This window comes from Chrysochloris asiatica, unplaced genomic scaffold, assembly GCF_000296735.1.
Source record: "Chrysochloris asiatica unplaced genomic scaffold, ChrAsi1.0 scaffold00404, whole genome shotgun sequence".
Classification (NCBI taxonomy): domain Eukaryota; kingdom Metazoa; phylum Chordata; class Mammalia; order Afrosoricida; family Chrysochloridae; genus Chrysochloris; species Chrysochloris asiatica.
In genome coordinates, this window is record NW_006408922.1 from 820,261 (window position 1) to 842,040 (window position 21,780).

General features: G+C 44.9%; 1 protein-coding gene across 1 annotated transcript in view; it reads right to left on the reverse strand.

The window, feature by feature from the left end:
* Positions 1-4,491: 4,491 nt before the first annotated feature.
* OTUD5 (OTU domain containing 5) overlaps positions 4,492-21,780 on the reverse strand; it is a 42,250-nt gene continuing 24,961 nt past the window's right edge. The window contains exons 4-10 of the mRNA XM_006876668.1: positions 16,974-17,038; positions 16,724-16,880; positions 16,480-16,628; positions 7,961-8,164; positions 6,082-6,283; positions 5,876-5,989; positions 4,492-5,505 (exon numbers count right to left, since the gene is read on the reverse strand). Coding sequence (XP_006876730.1) covers positions 5,384-5,505; positions 5,876-5,989; positions 6,082-6,283; positions 7,961-8,164; positions 16,480-16,628; positions 16,724-16,880; positions 16,974-17,038 — 1,013 coding nt within the window. The 3' untranslated portion in view covers positions 4,492-5,383. The remainder of the gene's footprint in view (positions 5,506-5,875; positions 5,990-6,081; positions 6,284-7,960; positions 8,165-16,479; positions 16,629-16,723; positions 16,881-16,973; positions 17,039-21,780) is intronic.

Consider the following 21,780-nt stretch of genomic DNA (forward strand, 5'->3'; position numbering starts at 1 on the left):
TGGCCCGGGCACGGCAGCAGATGGTACAATCTTAGCATCCACTGCGCGCGCCAGCGCCAACGCTTCTGAGACAGGGCACGCGCCACCCGGGAGAGTCGCCCGGGGCGACGGCCCCGCCCTCTAGGTTTTGGTCAATCCGGACAAGGCACCTGCTGTACCCCAGCCAATAGGAGCCAATCCTTATTTGCATACCACCCCACACATTAAGTACCCCTTCATGCAAATGTGAGTCTGGTTCTTGTAGGGCGGGAGCTGCATGCAAAAGAGGGCAGGCTTTAGGTGGGACGCAGTAGAAGAGGAAACCAATTCTGGGAATCCCTTTGCAGCACCAGCTTTTGTTTTGGTTGTTCCGTTGGGGGTTTTTACACATACACGTAAACTTAAATATATATGTATCTGTACCCCCTCTTTCCAAGTTAGTTGATTTGCAGCGTCTCCAGACTAACGCAGAGATAACGCCAGTCCCGGTTTGTAAGATTAAGCTACCCAGGACCTAGTCACAATGGGTGCTCTTTACTCAAGTCTAGGAAACTGTCATCCTCCACCTCAGCCAGTCCAGCTACCAACCCAGTCTAACTAGCATCGAGGCAAAGTGCCTGTCAAAGGCAAGTGTTCCCATGCTGGAGAGTCGTACTGCGGGGCGCCCTTAACTAGCTAAAGCTAGCTGTGGGACCAGTCAACAGGTGTTGGATCAGAAATGGCAAGGGAGGGTGGTTCCCTAAGGGTTGAGGGTGATTGGAGTGCAGAGTGGGACTGTGCTTCAGGATGAGAGAGACAGGGACTGAGAATGGATGGTAGAGGCTGCTAGCAATTAACTCAGACGCCAAGATGTGAAAAATAGCCTCCAGGGGCTCTCCACCGCAGGAAGTAAGAAGATGTTAAGTGCCATAGGGTCGTTCCCACTCATAGCTACCCTGCAAGCAGTTTCAGAAGCTAAGTCTTTGAGGGAGCAGAAAGCCTCATCTTTCTCCAGTGAAGTGGCTGGTGGACTCAAAACCACCAATCTTGTGGTTCGGAGTCCAGTGCTTAAGCCACTGAGCTCCCCAGAAAATCAGATATATGCTCGAAAAAGACACACACGGAAAACTCCATGTATTGGGGTAAGTCAAAAAGTATTGCTATAAAACTATAGAAACCTTTATTAAACACAAATATCAAATGTGAAGTACTGCTTCTTGATATATCTTCCTTCTAGACCTATACGTTTCAGAAGATGGTGTTTCCATCTTTCCAATCCTTCTCTCAAATATATTGTGCTCCTGGATTTACACCATATCCAAAAGGTAGTTTTGACATCCTCCAGGGATCCAAATTGTGTTCCTTTTAAATGTTCTTTGCATTTGGGGAAATAGAAATCTGATGGGGCAAGATCGGGGCTGTATAATGGATGAGGTAAGGTTGCCCAACGCAATTCTTGTAGGACAACCTTTGCTACCCTTGAAGAATGAGCAGGTGCATTGTTACTAGAAAAAAAGAAAATTCTTAGAACAAATTTTCCTGGTCTTTTTCTCATCAATGCAGTTTTCCATTTTCCTCCAATTTCTTCCTTCTAATTAAGTCCCTGGGTCCTTAGAGAAAATCTATTTAGATTACCGTTTTGGAACCCCAGAACACAGTCACCATAACCTTGACTTTCTGAGCAAACCTCTCTGCCTTGAATTTAACTGGCCAAGCAAATCCCCTCAGCAGCCACTGTTTGATTAGACATTTATATTTATCTTTTTGGAAGGCACCCTAAAGAGACTAGGAGTCCTGGTATGGCACCATAAGGACGAGCACTTGACTTCCAGCTGGGTTTGAATTGCAAGGTTGGCGGTTCAAACTTACCAGCCAGTCCTTGGAAACCCTATCCAGGGTCACTATGAGTCAGAACCGACTCAACAGCACTTTAACAACAACAACAAAAATACTAAGATCAGTATATTACTGAGAGAGCTCGTCTGCAATCATCTACTGATTGTGGAAACAAATTTAAACATATTTTGTTTGGAATATACCTGTGTGTGTATGAGCTGAACTCACAGTAGCAATATTTTTTGACTTACCCTTGCAAGATGAAGACAAGCATGCACTGTCACATTCATGTAAGCTTGTGTTGACATACAGACATGCACTGTCAGAAGAGACTAATATACACTAGCAGGTAGGCACAATATTTAGGTCCCAGAATGACACCCAGAAAAGCAAGCGCTTGTAGCAGAGTAAGACACAGAGTTGTCAGACACTGAAAAATACATGGTTACCAAAGACAAGCACTTCAGGGACTCACGCATCTGACACTGCCATGTGACGATGAAACAGAAATGTCCTGTCAGCCACACTGACAGAATTTGTTATTAAGACATGGACACCATTAGACATGCACTGTCAGAAAACTTATACTGTCCCAAAATTGAGACTCAGAGTCTGACACAGGAAGACACATAGATGCTCCAGAGACAGGCAGGCACTGCTCCAAAGACATACATAGATGCTAATGTGTTGGACTCACAAGTTGTTGTTGTTAAGTGCTGTCGAGTCAATTCCTACCCATAGCGACCCTGCGTAGGGTTTCCGAGGCTGTAAATCTTTTATGGAAGCAGAAAGCCTCATCTTTCTCCTGCGGAACCGCTGGTAGTTTTGAACTGCTGACCTTGAAATTAGCAGCCCAATTCATAACCATACAGTACCAGAGACATGGACAGACAGTGTATCTGGCCATAAGCACATGAACCATCAGACATACAGCCTTGTCACTGAAACAAACTGTCCAGAGATAGCTCCCTAGAATCTGCCACAGGAAGAAACACCCCCCACGGCCCCAATCACACAGAATCACAGATTCACTGTCATAGAAGCACACTTGTCTCAGATATAGATGCAAACTGTCAGAATCCCAGTCACACCTGACACATCCCTTTTCTCTGTCACACACACACCCCTACCCCACTGTGAGATGCACATGAAGACTTGAACTCACCAGTCACACACACAGACAACAGTCAAAAACATCCCCTTACTCACCTAACATTATTAAAGGGCTACTTACTGTAAGGCTGCCCTGATGGCACAGTGGTTAAGCACCCGGATGCTAAGCAAAAGGTTGGTGGTTGGCATCTACCAGGTGCTCTACAGCAGAAAGATGAGGCAGCTGTCTGCTCATAAACATTTACCACCTTGAAAACCCTCCGAGGGCAATTCTGCTCTGCCCTCTGTCCTGCAAGATCACTATGAGTAGTATCAACTAGATGGCAGTGGGTTTGGGTTGATTTTTTGGTAAGACTACAAAGCCCTGGAGGAGGAGGAATGGATGATAATAAAGATACACAGATGCGTCTGACCTCATCGTTCTTGCCCAGAAATTTGTAGTACAGTTATCAAGAATGGGAGAGTAGAGACCTATTTTTAGATAGAGGGAGAATGTGAATGGGCTTGCACAGGGCTTCCCCGGTCATCTTTTACCAGTCTTGGAAGACAAGGTTGGTGGCTGGGGACAGGATAAAGACAAATTCCAGGAAGTGACCAAGGAAACTGGAGAGATAGGCAGAGGGCAGAAAGTACAGAAATTTCAACAGTAGGATAAGAAATAGTAACAACATTTGGACTCTCAGAATGTGCCAGACACTGTGTCCAGTCATGTAATTTACACTGACCATACAAATTGTCTCTTGAAGCTCACAACCAGAGAGCATGCTGGGGGAGACATTAATCACTCTGTTTTATAATAACAGAGAGATGCGAAACTCAGAGAGGCTAAGTGATTTGACAAAAGGCCAAATAGCTACTCAAAAGTCAAGGAAGGTTTCAAAGCAACTCTTTAAAATACATAAGCATGACAATAGGACTCTGGTGATACCCCTCAGACACAGACAGCCACATCCTTACTCACAGAGCCAGCATACCCTTCCACAGGGAACCATTACAGAGGCAGAGATAATAAAACACTTGAGAGAAAATGGGGTAGGGGCCTTAGCTCCACCTCTAGGAAATGCAGGAGATAGAGGTATCAGACAACAAGGGGACGTGAAAAAACAGGGCTTGGGGCTGTTGCTCATTTGATAAAACTAGTTGCAGAAGCTCCTCTGATCTCCTTCACCAAACTCTTTTCACTATGAAGTGTCAATTGAGTCTTTCCAACTCACAAGGGAAAACATTTATGGTGCAAAAGGCAGACACAGTAGTTGGAATGCTGACAGGAAATTCAGCCCCTGCCATCGAGATGTTCACAGTCCTCTGCTCCTAGCACACCAGAGGAAACAAGGTGGGCATGCTCCAACTGCCAGTACTGTGTAGGGGGCAGAGCAGGCAGAAGGAGCTTTCTTGGCTGCAATAGGTCCAGAAGGAGATTTTCGTAAGTGAATTAACCTAATATGAACAAAACTCCAGGGCCCCAGGTGGGCCCTACTAGGGAGCATGGGGACCTCAGAGGTCAAGTTAAGGCCTGTGCCATCTCCTCTTCTGCCCACTGGCCCACCCACCTCTTGCCCCACATAGAACAGAGCCGCTCACGGGAAACTGACATTTGGTTTTATTGTGCCAAGGAGTTACAGATGGCAGATCTTGTCAACACCTGCAGGGCACAGGAGCCCCATCTGTCGAGGCTGCTCCCACTCCCCACGCTCATGATCCCCAAAGATGCGCCCCTCCACCCTGGGATTCCAGAGACAGGTGGCAGTGAGTGGTGGAAGCAAAAGGAATGCAGCGAGGTCAGTCTCATTGTCCAAAGCCAGTCTGACACCTGCTCACCCCAGCTCACACCTACCCCCACAAAGCTGGAGGCCACAAAATAGCAACCACATCTCTGTGCCCTCTCCATATACCATGCCCTACCTGTCCCCACACCAGATGCCACCTTCACAGAGCCAATGCTGTTGTCTAGGTAATTTTTGATTTGTAAATTTATAAGATAAAAGTACATTTTAATAAAGAAAAATTCAACATTGAAGGCTCAGACACTCTTGGGGAACTAGGAAGGGGATTTCCCACTTCTTTCCCCCACCTGGCATCATTTGGGGAGGAGGGACAGGTTTTTCTGATCTTGGGAGGAATGAGGAGCAGGGAGACTTTCCTCTGTCTGAATGTCTCTCCTCTGGGGCTGCCTGGTGGTTGGTTGGTCTGTGTGCCTCTCGCCTACCTTCGGCACCCTCGCCCGAGTCCCCTGTGGAATGCAGGGATGATGCTGTGCAGGGGGCAACAGGGCACATCAGCTGGCGGAGACAGGTGGTGGTGGTGGCAGCGATGAGAGAGGGGGCATGGGTGGGCCAGCCAGAGGGAAGTGGGGGAAGGGAAAGGAGGGCTAAGAGGGAGAAGGGAAGAAGGCAAGAGGGAAGAAAGCCAAAGGTGGGGTGGCACCAGAGGGCAGGAGTGGTGGGGTTGGAGATGGTCTCCAGTCCCTGGGTCTCCATCAACTCTTGTCTGGGGGTGGGTCTCTGTGCACTTTGTTTTTCTTCATACTGTCTAGGTATTCCTGTTGGGACACTGCCAGCACCGACGCTAGGATCTCATCATCATCCCAGTCATTCAGACCTGCTGGGCAAGAGGAAGGGGAGAAAGATAATGTGAAGTTGGAGCTTTCTGTCTACCCCTTTCCCTACCCTGGCTCTGGAAGAACTCTTCCAGGCTGCTTGTTACCCTTCTCTAAAGGACAGACACACAGAGAGCATGAAAACCCCCACACCAAGGCCCCTCTCCATTCTCTAGGGAGAAAGCTCCCCTGAGCCTCAAAAAACCTCACTCCGATGAATCTCTTGGGCTGAAAAATTCCCTCCGGCATCTCTCACTCCTTTTCTTGGAAGATGGCCAGAGTCTCCAATAGCCCCCTCTTAGGATTTGCTTCTTCCTCCAGTCTCTCCCCAACTCCTAGCTGGTGCCTGTCCCTGAGACAGAGGAGGCTTACCAAAGGCAGAGGGGGACATCTGCTGAATGAGGGCCCGGCACTCCAGGGCAGGGTAGAGGGACACAAGGGGGGAGGTGGCTCGGTCAGCCCCTGCCGAGAATTGGCTGCTTGTACCTGGGGCAGATGGACAGTCAGAGGCAGGGCCCATGGTCACCCAAGTTAGCACCTCCTAATCCCAGCCCTCTCCCTGTGAATAAGTCACTAACCTGGTGCACAGGGCGAAGGAGGTTTGGCAAGAGCTAAGACAGTGCTTGGAGAAGGAGGCTTGATGCCCAGCTCGGCATGCAGCTCAGGGTGCTCAGGAGACGAGGCTGAACTCCGCTGCCGTGGGGACCGGCTGGTCCACTCCTCCAGGCCACTGGAGGCTGCTGCTGTGGCGGAACTACAGGTGGCGCTGGCTTTCCGGGGCTGTAGTGGGGAAAGTAAAGTTGCTAAGTCATGATCCACCCACCCCCACCCCCGTACCCTGCCTCCGCTTCCATCCTAGAGTGCTCCCTGCTTTCCTAAAGGCAAATTCTGTCCCATAAAATGTGCGATGGAACCCTAAACCCCTATACCTGTGGGTGTAAGTCCATTTGAAAGAAGGGTTTTCTTTGTATATTACTTAGGCCCATCACTTTTGAAATATCAAGAGCAGACTCAACACAGAGACAAGCAAGCACCAATGGGGGAAAGAGAAATGCAACGTGGAGATTTCAAGGAACTGAGCAACACTGGACTAGGGAATCTGAAACAAGGATTTTCCTCCAGAGCCGACAAAGAAAGCCTTCCCCCTAGAGTCAGTGCCCGGAATTCAAACCTCTAGCCCCTCAAACTGAGAAAACAGGTATGTTTGTTAAAGTCACACATGTGTGACATTTCTATTATAGCAGCACTAAGAAATGAAAACAGTCACCATCATTCCAATCACAGAAAAGACCACAGGCCACAACCACAAGACAAAATTTAAGTACCTTAAACCTTTCTCTCTCTCACTCCTATAGCCAATCTGATCAGAAGTCCTTACACTACATCTACCTTCAAGATTTTTCCAGCTTCCAAACCTTCCTCACCATCTCCACTGCCACCTGGACTACACAGCAAGCAGCCTATAACTTACTGTCCCCACTGCTAGATTTCTTTCTACACTTAGCAGCCAGGAGGATCCAGTTAAATCCTGTCCCTTCTCTGCTCAGAATCCTCCCGGGCTTCCTCCTCGCTCAGAGTAAAAGCCTAACCTTCTGCATTCCCCAACATGTGCTTAACTAACTCACATCTTCTGCAAGGCTTTGCTCAAATCTCACTGGTTCTGAGGTCTACCTTAACCATGTTATTTAATACTGTGAACCCTTAACCTTACTCAGCCCTACCTATTCCTTTTACCCTGTTCCCCAAAAATCATCCATAGCACCTCAACAAACTTAATGTGTTTGTTGTTTATTTTGTTTCCCTCTGCAAGAACGCAAGCATCAGAAGGACAAGATCTTGGCTTGCCCTTTTCATCATTGTACCCATACACTGAAAATGATGCCTGGCCGACCTGCAATAATTACTTGTGAATTAATTATTCAGTTCTTGCCAACATATACAATCACTCCAAGCTCCTTGCAATTCCTCCAATGCCTGCCTGTCCTGCTGGCTCCCAGCAAAGAAAGGCAAGCTTACTCCATGAAGCCTGACCAGAGTCCCCATCTCCGCTGGTCTCCCAGCCAGGATACAAGCCCTATGGATATGTCTGTCAGTCTCTCTCAATAGACAAGGAATCACTGAGGGTAGAGCGGGTCAGATTTGATTTTAAATCCTCAGCAGAGCATGACATACATGGGGCATTCAATGAAAAGCCTGTCTCTCTATAAAGCTATCCATTTATCTCTTGTGTAACCACCAGTCATGGTCCTCCCTCCCTCACGCCATAAGTGTTTGTTCAGCACAGGTGTTGGAGTTCCAAGGCACAACCAAGACTAGAGCCAAAATGAGGTACAGACTGGGTTGGGAACTTCTTTCCTCCCCAAATATCAAAAGGGCTTAATTTTTTCTGCCCATTTGAGGCCAAGGCATAGGAATAACGGGTTGTCTGCCAGGTAAGCAACGGGGCTCCTGGCCTACCTGGGTGGGCCCTCGGACCTGGCGGGCCTGTTTCTCCTGATCCCGAAGCCACTGTAGGTAGGATTCCCGAGCAACCTGCTCCTCAATAGCCTCATTGGTGGCCTCCCAGTCTGTGGCCCGCTTCTTGTCTTCCAGCATCTGTTGTTCAATCCATGATTCTTCTGATGTTTTTATGGCATTCTTCATCAAGGACTGCTCTGCAAACTACCAAGGGGAGAAGAACATAGATGTGGGGTGACACCCTCAATCTTCTTCAGAATCCAGATCTCAGAGACACAGTTCCACTGGTCCCAGAAAACAGGAGACAGGAAGACAGGGACTCTGGATAAGCACCCCTTGCCAGACAGCCTATTTTCACGAGGGATTGGGAAATGTAGATTTGGGCTAGGCAGTCTATCATTCTCAATTCCCAAGGCAACTCAACTGAGGCACTAAAAGTGTAGGGCAGACAGATGCTCTCTAGCACAGGCCTTAGTTTACATAAAGAAGCCCCACAAACCAATGACTGAGTTTGACACTGCTCACATATGCCAAGAGGGAATAAAAGACAAAAGATTACCTGAGAAAGTAGCTGTGCATTCAAAGGCTAGAAGGAGAACTGACACATGTAAGTGGGTGAGAGAAGCAGTGTTGATGTGTGGGGAAGAGAAAGGGCACTATCATAATGGGATGGGATGAGTTGTGGGACGCCATATGAATGAAAGTACTGTTTTCATTCAGGGTGTGAGTTATAATAGCATTAAATAAAATTAAATAGAAATATCAAGAGTAAAACCCTAAAATTTTCATTTTGACCATTTTTGATACCCATATAACATACACACGAACCACACAAATGCATATAGACTAATGATGTAAAGTGTAATTTTTTTTAAATGTAGACAATAGTAAACAACAACAACAACAAAAAAAACACATACAACTCTATTTTGGAGTCCTGGTGAGGCACTGTAGGATAAGCACTGGACTCCTAATCACAAGGTTGGTAGCTCAAAACCCACTAGCTGCTTCTTAGAAACTCTATATAGGGTCGCTATGAGTTGAAACCGACTCAACAGTGCTTAATGATGATGTTGGATCAATTAGAAAAGGGGCAAAAAAATCTAAACACACACCTTACCATGAGGTGATTTCAAAAAGTTTGCGGAACACTTCTATTATCTTTTAATTTCATTTTCCCACAAACTTTTGGAAGCCCTCTCATGCAGATGCCAAATAAGCATTAAGAAAAGACAATTACCATTTGTTATTAACCAAAACCAAACCAAAAGAACCAACCCATTGCTCTCAGTTCAATTCCAACTCACCTTACAGAACAGAGTAGAACTGCCCCCATATGGTTTCCAAGGCTATCAATTTTTACAGAAGCAGACTACCATATCGTATCTTTTCTCCCTTGGAGTGGCTAGTTGGTTCGAACCAGCGATCTTCCAGTTCACAGATAAGCACTTTAACCACCCCACCGCCAGGGCTCTTTCATTTATCAGTTGTTGTCAGATGCCATTGGGCTGGTTGACTCTTAGTGATCCTCTGCATAACATAACAAAACACTGCCTTGTCCTACATTATCCTCATAATTGTTACAAGTGAGCTCATTGTTGCAGCCACTTGTAGCAATTCAACTCATTGGGAGTCTTCCTCTTTTTCACCTACCTTCTACTTTTCCAAGCAGGATATCCGCTTATTGATGGTGTTAAGTGCCATGGAGTCAGTTTTGACTCATTGTGACCCTGTATAGGGTTTCCAAGGAACAGCTGACGGGTTTGAATCACCAACCTTGTGGTTAACTGTCTAGTGCTTATCCACACTAGCATTCCGCTTATCATTAAAGCAAGTGTAAATTAGTATCATTTGTTATCGTTGTGATGTGCCGTGGAGTCGGTTCCGACTCATAGCGACCCTGTACAGGGTTTCTGAAGCTGTAAATATTTACGGGAGCAGAAAGCCTCATCTTTCTCCTGCGGAACAGCTGGTACTTTCGAACTGCTGACCCTGAAGTTAGCAGCCCGATTTGTAAGCACTATGCTACCAGAATTGCAAATTAAAACAACAAGGTGGTACCACTACAGACACCTATTGAATGGCTAAAATCCAAAACACTGACAATTTTAAGTGGTGATGAAAGATGCAGAGCAACATGAACATGAACTGTCATTCACTGCTGGCAGAAAAGCAAAATGGTACAGCCATTCTGGAAACAGTCTGGCAGTTTCTTATACACTCAAGTGATCTTATATCCATATAAAAATCTGCATGCAAAAGTTTAGCGCAGCTTTATTCATAATCGCTAAACATTGGACGCAACCAAAATGTCCTTCAATAGATAAATGGGGAAACAACAAAACTGTGTTACATCTGTAAAACGTAGTATTAGTCAACAATAAAAAAGAACCATCAAAAAAACAAGGGGGAAAATGAGCCATTAAGTCACCAGAAGATACGTGGTGGTGTTTTTTGCTAAATGCCATCCAGTCAGTTCCAACTCATAGCGACCTTGTATAGGGTTTTCCAAGGAGTGGCTAGTATAGAACAGTAGTCCAGCACTAATCCTACAGTATAACACCAAGAATCCACTAAAAGATACAGAGAAATCTTAAAATACATAATTCTAAGTCTGAAGAAGTCAGTCTGAAAAGGTTATATATATACTATATGATTCCAATTGTATGACATTCTGGAAAAGACAAATGGATAGTAGGAGTCTAGGTGGTAGAGTGGTTTTAACCAAAAGGTTGAGGGTTTTAACCCACCAGCTGCTGGGCAGGACAAAGATGGATCTGCTTAAGTAAAGATTAACAGCCCTGAACCTGCTATGGGGCAGTTCTACTCAGTCCTATAAGGTCTCCATGAATCGGAATCAACTGGAAGGCAACAAGGTTTTCTTTTCTTTATAATGACAGGAAAATGATCAGTGGTTCCCAGGGATTACTGGGGAAAGAGAAATGATGAGTAGGTGGAGTACAATATAACAGCTTGGTATTTGGAAGCAACAATGTCAATAAATGAGAAGGGGTGTAGTCTGTACACCTTAATGCAAGCAATTTAAAAAAAATCGGAGGAACAAACAAGATGGCGGATCAGGTAGAAGTGCAGTGAGGAGCTCCGTCAGCATCAACACAGAATACGGGACCAAGCAGGCTCAGGGGATGATGCCAGAACTCTGAACCACATATAAAGGAATATTTATAAGGTTGGAAGGCTTACAGCTAGGGGAATTAGTAGCAGAAGCAAGCAATCCATTGCTTTCTAATTCAAGACGCTCAGCTGCTCCTGGAGCCGCCATCTTGAGCGAGACCAAATTGGGGAAGGATCAGAGCAGCCAAGGATGCCTGACAGACCAAGGAGATAAAGGTGTGGACATTCTTCTTTTGTATCTGTTCATTGGTCTCTCGCTCTCTGCGCACCACCATTCTGGTGACTAGAAGAGGTTCTGAGCAAGTAGATACCCCACCCCTGGAGGGTTCTACTACGCATGCTCACAAATCTCCTTGAAATTTAAAGTGATAGTTTCCACTTAAAACCAAACGACAGTGCAAACGGACACAGCTGGCCCTGAACTGTTTATCACTAGGAAAAAGGCCTGAATGGGGATTGTGGAGCAGGACAGGCAGACTGAAAGGAAATGGGCCAAAAATTAAATCCTGAGTTACGTCACAACGACAGTGGCATCTTAAAATTTCGAAGAAGAGTGAAAAGGGAAGCCTATCTCCTGATCACATCTACCTGTAGGCATTCAGAAAGCATAAAAAATACCAAAGTACACACCCATCTAATTATTAAGGCCACAGATAACTCCTGAATATGCCCAAAAAACATAAGCAGATGACCATATCAGCACATGTCCAGAAACTAGATAAAGCAAATGAGCTGGAAGTAGACCTACACTCTCCATACTGGAAGATGGGCAGGCTTTGGGAACGCCTGATAAGGAATTCAGAAAAACGATTATAAAATGTATCAAAACACTATACAATAGAGTTGAGTAAATAAGGAAGAAGTCAGGAAAGCGCTACAAGAACAATCAAATAAAATATAGATACAGCATTGGAAACAATTCAAAACCTACAGAAAGAGGTCCAAACGATTAATAATAGAATATCAATGCAATCCCAATCCAGATTCCAACAACATTCTTCAAAGAGATGGAAAAGACAATTAGTAAGTTCATATGGAAAGGAAAGAGACCTAGGATAAGCAAAGCACTGCTTAAAAGGAAGAACATGGTTGGAGGTCTCTTACTCTCTGATTTCAAACTTTACTATATGGCTACGGTGGTCAAAACAGCCTGGTTCTGGTACAACGAAAGAGACATTGATCAATGGAATAGAATTGAGAATCCAGATATTAACCCAACCACTTACAGCCAAATGATTTTCGACAAAGTTCCTAGACACATCGCATGGGGAAGAGACAGTCTCTTTAACAAATGGTGCTGGCAGAACTGGAAAGTGATATGTAAAAGACTGAGACAAGACCTTTGCCTCATACCCTATACAAAAATGAACTCAACATGTATTAAAGATCTAAATGTGAATCCTAAAATTATGAAGATCAACAATGAAAAAATAGGGACAAACGTGAGGGCGCTAATTCAGGGAATATTCAAACTGCCACACATTCTGAAAAACACACAAACAAAAATAGACAAAATAGACGAGTGGGACATACTAAAAATTATAATGTGCGTCAAAAGACTTCACCAAGAGAGTAAAAAGGGAACCCACAGACTGGGAAAAAATCTTCTGCAACGACATATAGGATAAGGGACTCATCTCTAAAATATATAGGAAATTACTACACATCTACAAAAACAAAACAAATAACCCAATCAAAAAATGGCACAGCATATGAACAGACACTTCACCAGGGAGGAGATCCGGACAGCCAACAAACATATGAAGAAATGTTCACGATCACTAGCCATTAGAGAGATGCAAATCAAAACAACAATGAGGTATCATCTCACATGAGCAATAACAGCAAGGATTAAAAAAGTTGAGGACAATAAATGCTGGCGAGGATGTGGAGAGACTGGGACACTCCTGCATTGCTGGTGGGACTGCAAAATGGTCCAACCTCTCTGGAAAGCAATATGGCGCTTCCTCAGAAGGTTGAAAATAGAAATACCATTCGATCCAGCAATTCCACTACTGGGTATTTACCCACAAGACAAACGAGCCACAACACAGGAAGATATATGCACACCAATGTTCATAGCTGCACTATTTACAACAACAAAAAGATGGAGAGAGTCAAAGTGCCCATCGACTGAAGAATGGATAAACAAGCTGTGGCACATACACACAATGGAATATTATGCTACCTTGAAAAATAACAAGGAAGCTACATGCCACTTCCTAACATGGATGAACCTTAAGGACATTATGTTGAGTGAAATTAGTCAGTCACAAAAGGAAAAATACTGCATAGGACCACTAATGTAAAAGACTAGGAAAAAGAACCCATTCTAATCCACTAAAGTAGACTCTTAGGGGGTTGTTAGGATGTAGGGGTAGGGATAGGGGTGGGAGGGGAAGGTGGAGTACAGGGCAGGGAATAAAAAAAAAAAAAGAATATCCATGTGTCTCAATCGTATCCCCTCTGTGTACAGAGTAGATAGGGACAGGCAACTTAGACACTGGCTACTAAAATGAGGGGGCTATAAAGGCACAAAGGGTTTTCTAGAGGGAGTTTAGTTTAAGATTGTGTGGGGGAAGGTAAGGTCCCCACTGAATAGTTTTCATATTGTCTAGACGGCTCTGGTGAAAGAAGATGGGCATAAGATTTTTATGATTCAATAATGAGAAATTGTTATCTTGACTAATTGCTACTGTCACAACTGTAAAGGTAGAAATTTTGTTACAAATACAGGGGAGTAGTTAATCTTTCAGTCCAGAAACAGAGGACCCTAGGACCATCAAAGGAGAAGAGCACGAGCGGAATGCGGGACTCTATCCAGAGAAGCAGCCACACCAGAGATGGAGAAAGAGAGCAGCTGAGGACTCTGGCCTCTTGTAAAGAGAGGGACTGGATGCTGGTGGCCAGGAGGCAGGCTTGCAGAATGTACCTTTTGGTTGTTTAAATTATTATATATTCCTGAGTGTTTCTGTGTACATCCGCTTCCCCCCGAAAAACAAAACAAAACAGAGGGAATGAAAGCAAATCCTGTTGAATGATGATGCAAGGAGGAGATTGTAATCAGTGCAGTGAAACCATGGTGTAAAGTTGAAAACAAAAATGAGAAAAAGGTAAAAAGAAAAAAATAATAATATCCATGTGTCTATACTGAAATAGGAGTCCTGGTGTGGCACTCTGGGCTAATGCCTCAGACTGCAAAGTCGTTTGAACTGCAAGGTTGGTGGTTCAAGTTCACCAAGCTGCTCCTTGGGAACCCTATACAGGGTCACTATGGGTCAGAATCGACTTGACAGCACTTAACAACAACATTCTGAAATAGGAGTCCTGGTGTGGCTCTGTAGGATCAGTGCTAACCACAAGGTCGCAGCTCAAACCCACCAGCCACTCCTTGGAAACACTATACAGGGTCGGTATGAGTCAGAACTGACTCTGCAGCACTTAACAACAACATACTGAAATAAGCAAATGACTGAATAATAAATGGTGAAGAGACAAATTTCCCTTACATAAGAATTCAAAGTAATTTATGTGGATACTCTACCCTTGAGGAGATAGAGCTTAACTCCCTGCCTTTTAAGTGTGGGCTACACACAGTGACTTCCTTCCAAAGAGTACAGTACAGAGGGGGGGGGGGTAAATAACGGTACACTGGAGAATCCTGACAAGCACTACCTTAGCCTAAAGATCTACGTCAACATCAACAGTCATACATCATGTTGATATAATGTCCCTTGATAGAATCTGATGAAAATGGTACTTTATCACTGTGATCTTCCTCCCTACAACCCTTACTCCTGGCTAATCATGAGAAAAGCATTAGACAAATTCCCATACAGGGGCATCCTATAATAAACCAGTACTCTGCAAAACTGTCAAGGACACCAAAGACAAAAAAAGTGTAAGAAAATACCACCAAGAGGAACCCAAGAAGATATGAAGACTTACATGAATAATAATGTATCAGTATTGTTTCATTAAGTACAACAAATGTAGTCATCTAAAATGTTAACAATAGTGAAACTATGAGTGTGGGTGGGGGAGGGGTGGGAATTCTCTGCCCTATTGTCTCAACCTTTCTGTAAATCTAAAACTGTTCTAAAAATTAAATTCTATTAAATGAAAACAAACTATTCAAATTTTAAAAAGAAAAAGCTACAAAGTTATGGAGGAATTTTCAATGCACAGTGGTAAGTAAAAGGGGCCAATCTGAAAAAGCTATGTGCTGAATGATTACAATTCAATGGCATTCTGAGAACAAGGAAAAACTACAGAGACAGTCCTGGTGTGGCACTGTGGGTTAACGCGCCAGACTGCAGAGCCAGTTGAGAACTGCAAGGTCGGCGGTTCAAACTTACCAGCTGCTCCTCAGAAACCCTATACAGGGTTGCTATGGGTCAGAATCGACTTGATGGCACTTATCAACAACTACATAGAGATAGTAAATAGATAAAAAAAAAAAAAAAAAACTACAACAAGAGAAATTCTAAGAAACTGTCACAGTCAAGAGAGCCTAAAGGGAAATGAGAACTAAACATAATATAGCATTATCCTGAATGGAATACAGGTAGGTCACTAGGGGAAAACTGGGAAAAAATCTGAATAATATATGGTCTTTAGTTAATAACAATATTGGTTCATTAGTGGCAATAGAAATGCCATACAAACATACGATGGTAGAGAAAACTGGATGTGTTTTCAAAAATTCCATACACTTAAAACTTTTAATTTAAAAACAAGGTGTATTGATTTTAGGGTTTGTGCTTCCTAAATAGAGAGGGCCACTTTCTGTTTGTAGGCAGTGAAACCAGAACAGAAGATATTAAAATCCCCAAACAGACTCTGTTTATGAGAAAGAAAAAGACAATCAGTGTGTGTTGGTAAAATGCATTTCACCTTCTGAGCACCAACTAAGCACCAGGTCCAGTGTCAGGCCAAAGTGCCAGCTCACTATACTTGCATAATTTGCCTTAGGTCCCATAGCCAGTAAGTGGTGGGGCCAAGCTTGCATTTCAGGTCTCTCTAACCACAGAGGTCTATAACTACTAGGAGTTGGGAGGGGTATCCAGGTGGATGCTAAGATACCCAAACCAAACCCTGGCTCACCATTCCCAAATCTGGGTTCATATTCTAAACGACCACTATCAACAGGCACAAAAGATGGATGAGGCAGCTCACATACAAGCAAACAAACCATAGAATGAATCCTGAAAGATTACCTAGGGAAACTCCCTAATTTTATAGAGGTAAGACCTCAAAGGAGATCCAGAGAGGGAAAGAGACATTGTTTGTGAGTTAGGGCAGAACTGAAACTCTAACAGAGGTTTCTGGCCTCTGTTATTCTATATTCAGCAGAGCTATCTTGGGCATGGGGTCCCACTCACCCCCGGTTTGAATGATGGCAGGCCCAGCCCTACGCCAATGGTGGCTTTGTTGGGATTCACCACTGAATTGTAGTGGATATTTCGATGGTAGCTGACACGGATGGGTTCATCCTCATTTTGATGGATCCCATGGAATGTGTTGATGGGTTCTGCAGAGAGAGAAAAAGGGCATATCCACAGTGGGCCCGTAGGGCAGGCTCAGACAAAGTGCCATCAGTCTCTCACCTACCCACAAGAGAAGTACCTGTGCTGTATTGGTACACCTCCACAGGACGGTTGTACATCTCTGCCATGGCCTGCATCTCAATGTGGTTGCCATGGCAGTTGTTTTTCCGCTTCCGGTTGATGTAGGTGGTGAAATCCTCTGTGACATAGTTGGAGAAGTAGTCTGCATTCTTCATCTGCATAATAAATGGGTAGGTAAAGGTCTGTGTGGAGAGGAGATCTTCCCACCCTGCCCCTGCCCCTGCCCCAAGGGCTCTGCAAGGTCTCACCAGATAATCCATGCAGTGCTTTCGTACAACCTCATGCATGTCCTGGTCTCCATATACCTGGTCAGCTGTGGGACAAAAGAAAGGAGAGGCTGGGGTCAGAACTGCCACCAGAGAATAGTCTTGCGTCAATGAACATTCTTGTGGGCTGACGAGTCCAGGGAAACTCTCTTTCCTACCTTCAAGGCCTGAACAATGCTTCCCTTTGTGGGCTGGGTTGGGACCATGCAAAAGAGAGACAAGCAAGGACAGTTTGAATAACAAGAGAGCTCAGATGAGATGGACACAACCAAGACTTCTTGGGCAGATGATTATATGTAGAGCTTTCCCAGCCACTCATACAAGTCAACAATCACTAAGTTTCAAAAAGGGCCTCAAGCACCACCGATTCTACTTCCCTCTCATTCTCCACAAGAGGAAACAGACTGAAGGAGTTTTTGTGACCAAGACCACACAGAAAGTCAATCAGTGACAGAGTTAACTCTGGAATTCAGTTTTTCTGACTCCCAGTTGTCAGTATGGTCTTTGTAGGATAAAACACAACAAAAATCTTAGCTCTAAGCCCAGTTCTACCAGGTACTAAGTGAGTTGAATGACCAGAGGCAAATGTTCCAAGTGTTACATGCCTCATCTGTAAAATGGGGACAAAATGGATAACTGCCTGGCAGTGAAATTAAATAAGGTAAAATGGGTTGCAAAGTGACCAGCACTGGACTTGAGAAATCACTCAGTAAATTAAATCCTATTCCCCACAGTGAAGGAGCCCTGGTGGTGGCACTGTAGGTTAAACATTAGCCTACTAATGACAAGTTCTGGGGTTCAAACCCTCTAGTTGCTCCATGAGAGAAAGATGAGGCTGCCTGCTCCCACACAGATTTAGAGTCTCGGAAACCCTGAGGAGCAGTTCTGCTCTACCCTACAGAGTTACTAGGAGGTGGAAGGAGTTAGTTGGTTGGCTAGACCCCATAGTGAGGCCTGAATGTAGGGTACTGTGAAGGAGACAGGGGTGAGGAAAACCTGCCTCTGCCTGCAAGAAACACATAGTCCAATAAGAGAGAAAGACATATACGCATCTAACTTCAGCCTTAGTCAAGCAAGGCAGCCTACAGTCTGAAGCGTCTAGGTGTCATAGGGTTTTAATTAAAGAAAGAATGAACTAGGCTCCCTCAGCCTCACTTGAGCATCTCTTCACACATGACATTCCCTCTTTTCAGTATGCCCTTTCTATCCTTCTCAGCTGCCTACTTTACTTGTCAAGCACCAATACATTCTTTAGTATTTGTTTCCCCTTCTCACTCCACAAGGACACTTCTATTACCTGATGTATCAAAGGGGTACACAGCCTTCATCATATCAATTACTGGGTTCTTATGGAGCCTTGATGGCACTGCAGGATAAACACTGGATTACTAACTACAAAGTTGATAGTTCAAACCCACCAGTCACTCCACGGGCGAAAGATGAGGCTGTCTGTTCCCATAAAGATTTACAGTCTTGGAAATTCTATACAGGGTCACCCTGAGTTGGAATAGACTCAATCGCCGTGTTTTTGGATCACTAACTACCAGCTGTTCCGCAGGAGAAACAGGAGGCTTTCTGCTCCCGTAAAGATTTATAGCCTTGGAAACCCTGTACAGGGTTGCTAAGAGTCGGAACCGACTCCACGGCATTTAACAACAACAAGGGCAGAGGGTAGTTTGCTGAATGAAAGGAAAGGTTGGGGAAGCAAGTGCTGTCTTCTCCCTGTGAAATTAAAGTGGGCTTGGAAATCGAGCAAGATTGATTTCTACCAGTGAAGATGAAGAGGGAATTTCCCTTGGTTTCCCCAGACGACTGTTGCTCTGATGGGTTTTCTCTAGGGCACTGGGGTATAGAACAGGCAAAGCAGGGAACAAACTCCAGAGTTCTTCCATGAGCATCACTCTACCTAGCTGAAGATGGCCGTCAGAAAGATGTCTTCGATGTCCACCCATTTCCTCCCCTGGAGGTTCTACGTGATAAGGAAAAGCCACTCTGAGATCAAAAATAAGCCCTGTTTCTGTCTCAAGCCCTCTTGGAGGTACAGAGACCTGAAAGGAGAAGGGGGGAATGCAGGTTGTGAAGGCGGGAAGGGGTAGCCCCTTCACTGATGTAAACAAGGATGTGGGTTCTGCGGCTACACTCTCCCCACCCCCATCCTTACCCCACCCCCAGTGGCAATTCCAGCAAGTCACGTGTACTATGGACAGGCTGGGGCCCCCTACTGCTGCTGCCTTTCTTAGAAGCCAGGACCACAGAGTCTGCTGTGGCTGCCCAAGTTGCTTGGGGGAGCTATTTCTGTAGGCTGAGCTAGGGGCTCCAAGGAGACAGTACAGTCAGCAGCTGCAGTAAACAGGAACTAAGATGGGAGGGAGCTCTAGTAGCATAGTGAGTTACACGTTGGGTTGCTAACTGCAAGGCCAGCAGTTCGAATCCACCAGCCGCTCCATGGGAGAAAGAAGAGGGTCACTAAGAGTTGGAACAAAGCAGCAGCAGCAGCAAACAGCAAGATGGGAGGAAAGGGATTAAATTAAATAGCAGGCTCAGAGAAATTTACTGAAGTGCTAAAGAAAATTTTATCTCCTATGGAAGGGTCAACCTCATTGCCTGGCCAGGGAGGTATATCTGCCCAAGCTAGATCCCAGACGCAGAAGAATGGGGAAGAAGGGAGCAAGTGGGATAAGAAAGGGAGGTGGGGGGGGAGAATCCTACAAGGGTCGCCCCACCTCCATGTACCTGCCACTCTTCAGTGAAGCATCAAACCTGTCAGAAAGGCTCTGCTGCCTCCTAGCTGTGCAACACTGAATAAAAAAAAACCTTTAAGCTCTCTGGGTCTCAACATCCTCATCCAATCAGCACAGAAAGCAACTTCTCTTCCTCTCACAGGGTGAGACTACACGGAAAGTTTGTACAACACAAGGCAGAACAGAAGTACAAGAAACAGGAGCTACGTTTGTCATGAAGATGATGACTCCTTTAGATTCCTAGCCACACACGTCAGCCACAATGTCACCAGGAGCACTTATTAAGGCCCTCCTCATTTTGTTGTACTTCTGTAGCCAAAGGCAAGACCCAAATGTTTGGGCTGTCCCTCCTCTTGCTGCTCATCTTGTGGCAAATAGGACTATCTCTTTACCTTTATTGAATCCAAAGGTCTACAAGCCTATCTTCTGTGTTCCTAGCTTGAAACTTTAGCAATCAAATGCAAAGATTAATAACACAAGCTTCACAAAACAATCTTTACATGTAGGCAAGTTATAATACTTCTCTACTCATCTGTAAGATGTAAATTATCACCTCTCAATTCTAAGATCTCATTGATAAGCAGCATAATACAACATGTATTTAGTCACAGCTTTTTTGGGGGGGGGGGGACTGATTATAAGATGTACTCTAATTCTGGGATCATTAATGTGTACCTTTGAACTAAGTGCCTCCCCAAAATGGGAGATTGTTGTTGTTGTTAAGTGTTGTCGAGTCGGTTCTGACCCACAGCAACCCTGTATAGGATTTCTGAGGAGCCGCTGGTGAGCTTGAACTGCCAACCTTGCGATTCAAACCGGTTTTGCAGTCTAGCGCATTAACTCACAGCACCACACCAGGACTCTAACAAGGGAGAGTAGAATCTGTCTTTGGAATAATACCAAGGCAGGAAAAGCATCCAGCTCAGGGCTAAGAAAACAGCTAGTACTCAATAAGGATTAGTTTTTCCAATTCTTTGAGCCCCACCTGTCATACAGAAAGCCCGCCTCCTTTCAGAGGTTGGCACATGGGACTGTGCCATGGGTTGGCACTTGGACTGTGTGGGGACCTAAGGTAGAAAGAAAGAAGGACCCAGTGGACCTACAGAGGTAGGGGAATTCAGAGAACTTGTTTTGATAGAAACTGAAACTTCTCCTCTTGATGACGCTGCACTTGTGGGCAATCTGCACCTGCTCTCCCCTCTAAGATTCCAGCTGGAAGGGGGTACTCCACTGCCCTACCTCTCTATCAGCCCATATAGGGCTCAGAAATCTTTGGTGCAATATTACCTTAAGTTCTACCAAGGACTTAGCATATTCCAAATTAATTTGATTCCCACAAAAACCACCTTACTGAATACCTAAAATGGGGCTACAACGTGCCCAGTGAAGGAGGCTTCTGCAATACATAAGACTATAGGTAGAAGCCTGAACCACATCCAGATCTCCAGAGATGGGAAATTTCCACTTGAAAGGACAAGCAGACCAGCCTGGAGCAGCTAGAAGAACAGAAGATACTTCTTGAAAGACAGACCTACAGGAAAAATATAAAACAATAGAGGCAGATGGACTGTTACTACAAGAACAAACAAGTTGTTTGCCCAGGAAACATCAAGGCAAGTGGTCGGGTCCCCTTAATGCAAACCTCCTTCCAAGACTAGACTCAACGGAAATACACGCTCTGATTGGTGACCACACTCATCACCGATAGGGGGAAGAGAGGTAAAAGCAGCAATTAAGCAGCAAGCTAAGCCCTACAATGTTCGGTGGGCTTCTGTGGACCCAGGTGGAGACCTGGTTGGCCAGCAGTATGGGGAGACCTGGGGACTCTTGGGCCCAGAGTCAGTGGAGAGTGAAGCTACCAGCCGATAAGAAGAGAGGGCATAAGCACAAGAACACCCACACTTGCAGATGGTACCCACTTGACCTGGCTTTGATGACTAGATGATCAAAACTCAACCAGGAGAAGAAAGAAGAGGAAAAAAAGAGTAATCTGATACAATTTGATGAACTTGACCTACACCTATGGATGCAGTAGCTCAAAAGAGGGA